The sequence below is a fragment of the Narcine bancroftii genome, chromosome 8 (assembly GCF_036971445.1).
Source record: "Narcine bancroftii isolate sNarBan1 chromosome 8, sNarBan1.hap1, whole genome shotgun sequence".
Classification (NCBI taxonomy): domain Eukaryota; kingdom Metazoa; phylum Chordata; class Chondrichthyes; order Torpediniformes; family Narcinidae; genus Narcine; species Narcine bancroftii.
Genome location: NC_091476.1, coordinates 102,675,323 through 102,683,691, shown reverse-complemented (window position 1 = coordinate 102,683,691; position 8,369 = coordinate 102,675,323). Strand labels below are relative to the sequence as shown.

The window sequence follows — 8,369 nt, the reverse complement described above, 5'->3', positions numbered from 1 at the left end:
GGTGTAGGTGATGCAGGTATCCCTGCTTTCTCATGCTCAGATGATGATATAATCTAATAGGTGCTGCATCTAGATTTGATAAGAAATAGGAGTAGGCCATCTGGCCCAATGAGCTTGCTTTGCCATTCAATGTGATCCTGGCTGATTAGATAACCATATAACCATATAACTGTTTACAGCACGGAAACAGGCCATGTCGGCCCTTCAAGTCCGTACCGGGTTCACTTGAACAACTCCACTAGCTCCTCCGCAAACTCCTGAGGAAGTAGAGGCTTTCTTCATGATGCCATTGGTGTGTTGGTTCCAGGAAAGATCTTCCGAGATAGTGACTCCCAAGAACTTACATTTGCTCATCCTCTATTGATGACAATAAAACAATCAAGTCATTAAGGAAAAGTTCTGATAGGTTCATCTCCACCGACCTACCTTTTCCCCATATCCCTTAATTCCCTACTTTGTAAATAGCAGAAGACCTCATTGATTCTGCCATGAGCCTTGAGGTCTTCTCCATGTTTCTCTGATGAAACAGAATGTTTGCTTTAACAAAACTGCACTCCAAGCACTCAGTCTCCAATCAGATTAACTTTCCATACTCCCACCCAGGGTTTTGCATCCTTTCTGATCCTGACATTAAATCTCCTAGGAGAATCAATTTGCCTTCCATTAGATTGTGGCTTTCTTCAGAGTCAGGATAAATTTTTCCCTTGGCCTTATCTACAGCTTCCTAAGGTTAGGCAAATGTGACAATAGCCATTGTGTGGTGGTTTCACATTCCAGTGAGTGAGAGAAAGGTTAATGAGCATTACTTACTTCACAGGATGCCTGAGGAGCTTATTCTAGATGGTGATAAAGTTATGATGTTCATCTTTTGACTTATCTTCAAGAATAAGAGTGCATGAGAGAGAACACAAGGGCTGTTAGTCTCCAACAAGGCTTTTCAAGAACTGATTTTTTTTACAGCATCATCCATTCATAAGGGTAGCAGCTAGCTAGTGTAAATGAGGGCAGATTGAACAGGCTATGAAATTGCCTGATATAAACTGTGCAAAGGCATGACAGAGTAGATGGTTAGGATATTTCTATGTCGGTGAAATAGGGCCATTGAATACAAGATTTCCTGGTAAATCCAACAGGAAATTCAAGAGAAATATCTCAGCACCATAGACTTTCATTGGGAGTAGTTAACTTGAGTAGCATAACAAGCATTTAAAGGTTAGGTTGGGCAGCCATGATTGAGAAGAGAATTAAAAAGTATATTAATGGGGTTGATTGGAGAAGAGTGCGAGGAGGTCTTAATGAAGCAAAAACACTGATTCGGATGAGTGGTTGAGCACAGAAACAGGCCTTTCAGCCCATTTTGTTGATTACCTCCCCAAACTAGTTTCATTTTCCTGCATTTAGCAAGATTCCCTCTCACGCTTTCCTATCAATGGACCTTGCAATTGTTTGCACCTCCACCATGACCTGCTGTGTGAAAACGTTGCCCTCAGAGATCCCCTTTAAATCACACACGTAATTGTTTTCACTAACCTGGGAAATAGACCATCCACCTCATCTATGCCCCTCGTGATTTCATAAACTTGTACAAGATAATCCCTCAACATCGTACACTCCAGGGAAAAGAATCCCAGTCTCCACGGTCGTCCTCCTAACACCTCTTCTCCCAGCAACATCCTCGTGGATCTGGCCTGCAACCTTTGCCCACAGGGCTCTATTTATTTATATAGGGGTTCCTTCCTTTAAACCCGTGGCACCCAAGTGGGGCATCGAGCGACCTGACGAGTCAGGTCCCCTCAGCACTGGACAATGAGAAGAGGCTGCAAGTGGCCAAGCAGTTAACACTGGTTTAACACTGGCCGCCACACCGTGATCTCGCACCGAACAGAAGGATGAAAGAGCAAATGTCTCCTTAAAACAGACGGCTGGCGCTTGGGAGCCTCGGTATATCGGTGTATCCGCAGCTCGGCGTCAATGTTGACGTTATTTTAGGTTTGATTCTTTTCAATTTCAGGTGTCTTCAATGTAAAATAATCAAAATTGTAAGAATTCCTTCAGCAGGTCCCACTGCCGCGATCACGTCTGCTGTGGAGCCTGGAGTCGTTGAAGCCTCCCCATTTCCTCTTGTGCATGTCAAGGGGGGTGGGGGCTTGCAGTGAGGTGCGCGTCCTCAGCCCCATGTCGAGCGACCGTCCGTGTCCTCACACTCCACCACCTCGTCGGAAAGATTATTACAGTCCTTGCAGTAAGATAACCCATTATTGATTTCCCCCCCCTCATAAAGGATCGGAAAGATGCAACTTGACAAGAGCCTGGTGTTGGTAATGGGCTTGTTCTTCGGTAAGATCAACGTTTTATAATCTACCGGGGGAGGGTTTGTCCAATTAATGTCAAAACCGTCAAACTGCATCGGCTTCACTTCAATTTAACAACCACAGGGCCGTCTTAAATACAAAATATGGTTCACTGACTATTGAAGGCATGTCGACACACATTTACTGCACATTTTATCATTGCCCTGAAATTGTAAAATTAAAATTGTGACCAATGAGGGAGGTTCACTCTGTGCTTTAGTCGTTTAAATGTAGGAATATATTTGAAGTTAGCCTCGGGTAGGTGAGATGTCAAACTGAACACGAACTAAAAGCCACATTTTCGCCATCAATCCGAATTTACTTTCCATTTAGAAGAAGGAGAAGGATTGAGAATTGAAGCTTCACATTTGGTTCCGTTTCAGGGGAGGTTGTGATATATTTCTTGCTGCCGGGTGTGAAGCAACTTCCAGCCAGAAAACGTTCGGAGGAAGGCAGCGGCAGGTGTCTGGAGCAAACCATGAGAAGCGGGAGGGACTCGGCGGGTCGCCACTGGTCCCCGTGGAGGAACCGTGTTTCTCCCTGGATGCTGCCTGACCCGCGGCGTTTCTCCCACTTTCCGCGGTTTGCTCCGACCGTCCCGAGCACGGCTTTCGCGTAGTGAAACTCTCACCCTGAACGAAGCTGCAGAAAGTTATGAACTTTTATAAAATGAAATGAAACAACAATTCAGACATGTGCAAAACCACTCAAGGGTAGAAATTAATTGCATTTTAAACCTTGCGCACGTACCGGGTTGATGACAATCGTCCGATTCTTGAAATAGTTTACACTTTTTTAGAAAACCTGTTGTGGTTAAAAAGCACTATCCCAGCAAATTTAAAAACCGTTTCACCGAATTAAAATGTTTGGTCAATCGATTTTTTAAATTAAAAAAAATGCATTTTATATAATTTGCTTTGATTGCATCTCCTCGGATCTGTCTTTTAATGTTAATTTTCATGACTACGGTGCAAAATAAATGTCCTGAATGATATCCTTCTTTGAAAAGTAGCTCAACCCACAGCTGTCCATGCAGGTTTGAGAACAGTAAATCTCACATGTTAACTGACACCCACCGTGGCTGCAGCCCTTGTTTGCAATCGTGTTTCTTTTAATGAAAGACTTCACCCGTATACCCAATACGACGGGTTGGCCAGTTCTGGGTTTGGCACGGAATAACCCATTACCTGCGCACACGCCTCGCGCCGCCCCGCCCCGCGTGCTCCGGACCCGGCTTCGGGCACGATTTCTCGGATCCTCCGGGGCACCGCCCGGTGCGCCTGCGTAGTATAATCTCCCTGTCAGATCCGACCTCCGCCCGCCCCCATCCGATTCCCAGTGCTTGGCTGTTCCGAGGGAAGTCTCTCTGCTCAGCACATGGCGTCGCCCAATCACATACTTTGCTAAAGATACCACTCACTCTATAAAATCAAGAACTCGGGGACAGAAAATGAAGATGGTTTAAATGGATCAACTGAGACGGGATTTTCTTTTAGTGACTGGATGGTTTGTGACATGGACTCTCAGGCAGAAATGGAGGCTGGTTCAGTGGTAGCTTAGAAGCGGGACCTAGTTAAGTGTCTTCCTGGAAGGAATTGGCGAGAGAACAGAGGTGGGATGAGGGATTGGGGTAAGTTTATTGCTGTCGTACAGATCCACGGGGCCTCTTTTTGTGCTGTAATAATTCTGTAATTCAGCCATGTAATAGAGGCAAGGTTTTGTGGTTAATAATCAAAATACGAGATAAATCCAATTCAGCGGTTTAGAAATATAAAACTTTTTTTTTAATATCATGGTCACTGTGAGCCCCCAGATTTCTATTAACAATCATCTGGCTCATTGGTACCATGAAGGGGAGAGAGTTGGTGTCCTGCAGACTCGGGAGAGGGCAGGAATTGGTAACCGTCGATCCACAATATTCACGGTTATCTCAGTTTTATCATGCTTTGGCATAAACAATTGGAGGCAAGTGACATTGGTCTTAGCAGATGAGCACACCAAAAGCATCCCCACGTTGCAACGCACTCAACAACATCTAACCAATTATGCTGTAATTAGTAATGCTGTACCAATCATCCAAAAAAAAATCACTGTATTGGTAGGATCAGGGTAACGCCTCAGAGTCTTCTTCCCTGTTTCCTGGCTATGCCCCGTCTCGCTGCCAGGACAGAGCCACCACAATGAAGTCGGGTAGAAATGAATGTGGGAGTCGTCATCGTTGACTTTGGACCCCATGAAATCCACGGCATAACATCCCGATTCAACGGAAACACTTTCCTGGTCTCTGGGAAGAAATGTTGGGAGAAGAAAGAGCAGAGAAAGTTCTGCACGTGTGCAGCACAGAAGCATCAGCACTCCTGAAGGTGGCCAGAGAAGCCAATAAGGGTGCTGGAAATACTCAGCAGGTCAAGGAGCATTAACATGGCAGGTCCGTGGATCTTTGGATACCAACAGGGAAACTTACTTGATTTTGACCTCTCCAAAATAGAACGTCAACGTTTATATTCTGAGGTATAGGAAGAAACCAGGGAGGGAATGAGCCAGTTCCAGATGACCACTGTGCCCATCACTCCCCCTTTCCACTATGACTATGTGCTTTTATTCCATTGTCTAGCTGAACACATCCTACAACTGTCTGAGAGAAACAAGAACAATTTGCAGGATCCTTCACCCTCAATTCGTAAACTGATTACTAGCATGGGGGCATTAGAAAGATCTAATTAACATTTCATTATTACATCTTTTTTTTCCCCACAGCACAATATTTTAGAAAATGTTATGTGTTCTGTCAATGAAGGAACCGGTTTGGGGAAGAAGATTCCAATTGACTCTGGACCTTCACATTGTAATGGAACCTGAGAGCGGTGTGAATGTTTTTGAGGAGAGAGGCTTGCCCGTTCATGGCGAGGAAGAGGGGCGTCAGGATGTGGATTGGACTTCCACTCTTGAAGAGATTCATGTACCGGCCTTCGCCGAGCCCACGGGTCCTCAGCACCAGCTCCCGAGCACTGCCAGTCCACTGGATTACTTCAGTTTACTTTGGCCAAGCACTCTATTCGACACCATAGCTGAGGAAACCAATCGCTACGCTGTACAGTGCCAAGAGAAAGCAGGCAAAAGGGACCCGTCTTGGATTCCCACGGAATCCCAGGAAATCAAGGCTTTCTTCGCTATCAACATAATGATGGGCATCAAACAACTGCCTCGCATCTCTCTGTACTGGAGCCAGGACACCGCCCTCCGCTGCCCGTGGATCACTTCGGCCATGTCCAGGGACAGGTTTTGGAAAATAAGCCAATACCTTCACCTGCGAGACAACAGGTGGGCTCTGCCCAAGTCCGACCCCAATCATGACCCAGTGTACAAAGTCCGAGCCCTCATGGAGGTCGTGCGTTCCCTCTTTGGCCAACGTTACCTTCCGCGCCGCGACCTGAGTGTCGACGAGGCCATGGTTGCTTACAAAGGACGGCTGTATTTCAAGCAGTACGCCCCTGCCAAGCCGACCAAGTGGGGGCTGAAAGTGTGGATGCTGTGTGAAGCTGCAACCGGCTACTGCCTGAACTTCAACATATACACGGGACGGCGGAGGACGGAGTCGCCACACGGTACGGGGCACGACGTGGTGATGGAGCTCTGCCAGCCCTACTTCCACCGCCAGCACCACGTCTACTCTGACCGCTTCTTCACAAGCCCCGTTCTGCTGGAGCACCTGGAGGAGCACGGGACACGGGCGTGTGGCACCACGCACCTCCACCGTCGAGGCATCTCCACTGAAGCCAGGAAAACGAAGCTGAAGAAACAGGGTGAAGTTAGGTTCTTCCAGAAAGCCTCCTTACTGTTAACCATTTGGAAAGATAAGAGACAAGTCGCAACCCTGTCAACCAACCAAAATGCCAGGATGGTTGCAAACTCGGGGGTAGTCAAACCTCAGGCTGTGATGGAATACAACAAGTACATGGGGGGTGTTGATATTTCCGATCAACTGAGAAGCTACTACCCTGTAGGCCGTCCTTCCAAAAAGTGGTGGAGATGTCTCTTGTGGTTCTCATTGAATATTACCATTGTCAATGGCTGGCTTATTTTCAAGATTTCATCTCATGACCCACCCCTGCCCATCCGTTATGACCACCTCAGCTACCGCACAGCTTTGGCCAAGCTGCTCCGTGGGGATTACTCAGCACGAGGGAGCGGGAGAGACAGGTTGCCCCTGTCCGTGGACCCCAGATACCAAGCGGCCTTCTGCAACCCGAGTGCGCACAACATGGTGAAGATAGAGGGGCGCAAGAAAGTGTGCCGAGAGTGCTCGCGGTGGAAGCGCAAAACCGTCTCTGGCAGATCAGTGGAGACGTCCTTCAAGTGCGAATTTTGCCAAGTGCCTCTGTGCAGAATCAGTTGCTTCAAAGATTACCATCGATCACTTCCTTAAACATCACGCCGGCCAGCCTGTACTGTTGCTCCACGACTGCTGCAATACTCCAGGACTGGGAAAATAAATCAGACAAGGCCTTCGAGCAAAAGTTGTTCCTCTCTTTGAGCTCAAGATTCTGTGGCCGGTCTTCCTGGGTTTCACTTGCTTTGAAAGATGCGGGCAATTCTAAGTGGGTTCCAATGTGGCCACAATGCATGTACCCTCCCTCTGCCCATCAATCACCTCAGAGATCAGAGGCAACCCCTTAGAAATGAACTCCCTCTATAAAAGACCTGACAGTAACCTGTGAACGTCGAACTTGCTTCTAAATGTTGCTTCAGCTATGCACAACAAAAAAAATATTCATTTTAAGGCTTGCAGTTCTTAGTTATAAAAGTCTAGGTTAGGAGATGGGAAATACCTCGCTTGATGGAACACAACAAACTATTCACTCCCTGCCTGAAATATTCAAGTTTTGTCGCGGTTTTCTACAATACCATGCTGATTTCTTGTGTAGATAGGCTTGGTGTAATCCTAAGTAGAGAGCCCTGGTTATGGGTCAGAATGATGTGTAGGTGCTAAGATGAAGCTGTTCTTTCCAGCAGGCCTGACTCCTAAATACCGCTGCATTGACTCCCTTGAGGGTGAAATGGAAGATATGAATTAAGAATGCACAACATTGGCATACTGACTCCCATACTTTATTCATCTTATGAAGGTCTCCCAATTTTACTCAGTCTTTGAAGATGTAAATCAGGTTTAAATATGTGAGCATCGTTTACATTTGATGTAATTTGAAGGACAACTTGGATATGATAAAGGAACCTTAATGTTTTTGCATGTTCCATTTGAACTACAAATGATCTTCTGTGCCACCTGATGTGGACACGTACATTATGTTACATTAAGCCATTATGATCTGCTTGCTTTAAAGCTGGAAGAATCTAACATGTAGTTAATGAAATAATTATTGTTTTTCTTTCCTGGATGTTTGGTGATGGTTTTTTCAGGTAAAGTTCCATGAGAACTTCTTGTATATCTGTTCCCAAATAAACTTTCACTAGCACAAACCTTTTGTCCAAAGGGAAATGATGGCACCATTTGCAATAAAACAATCTAGGCTACATGTAACATTTTCCCCCTTCAGAGACTACTCAATGAATAAAAATACCAGATCTTAAGAATGATTTTGTATGGCTATAGGGCTTTGCTTATCTCTTAAAATTTCATATTTATTTTTTCACATACAACACACAGAATGCTTAGAAAGTTGCCAGCACAAGCCCAAACTTCAGGTCTTATTTGTAGACTTTTGTGGCCCAACTTGTAGCACACTTACCACAGAATCAGTTGTTTGTAGGAGGGTAACATCTGTCGGAATTCCAAGATCGGCTTGAGGTCTATATTCTTGCAGCATAAAAGTAAGAAAGGAAAGAGAAAAGAGAAACTAGTCGGGTTGCATTGCCTAAAAGGACTTTGCTCACATCCAAGGAAGTTACACCAGCAGAGGTGTGTGTGTGTGTGTAAGTAAATGCACCCAATACCATTGCTGTCAATGTTTATGAGATAGGTGCTGTCCTGTATAACTGACTTCTTAAATTTCTTTTTAT

At 45.5% G+C, this 8,369-nt stretch overlaps 2 protein-coding genes across 4 annotated transcripts in view; both read left to right on the top strand.

Moving 5' to 3' along the window:
• The first annotated feature begins 2,112 nt into the window (after positions 1-2,112).
• tyrobp (transmembrane immune signaling adaptor TYROBP) overlaps positions 2,113-8,369 on the top strand; it is a 62,898-nt gene continuing 56,641 nt past the window's right edge. Inside the window, exon 1 of one of the 3 annotated variants that reach the window (XM_069894620.1) lies at positions 2,113-2,337. In XM_069894620.1, coding sequence (XP_069750721.1) covers positions 2,292-2,337 — 46 coding nt within the window. In that variant the 5' untranslated portion in view covers positions 2,113-2,291. The remainder of the gene's footprint in view (positions 2,338-8,369) is intronic. The other 2 variants (XM_069894619.1, XM_069894621.1) reach the window with 2 other exon arrangements.
• Positions 5,200-7,254, top strand: LOC138741637 (piggyBac transposable element-derived protein 4-like). The gene has a single exon (XM_069895985.1). It carries the CDS (start codon positions 5,200-5,202, stop codon positions 6,775-6,777), a length of 1,578 nt encoding a protein of 525 aa, XP_069752086.1. The 3' UTR covers positions 6,778-7,254.

Excerpts from the sequence above, each read along its gene's own strand:
- LOC138741637 (XM_069895985.1), top strand. The coding sequence starts at position 5,200 with ATGGAACCTGAGAGCGGTGTGAATGTTTTTGAGGAGAGAGGCTTGCCC.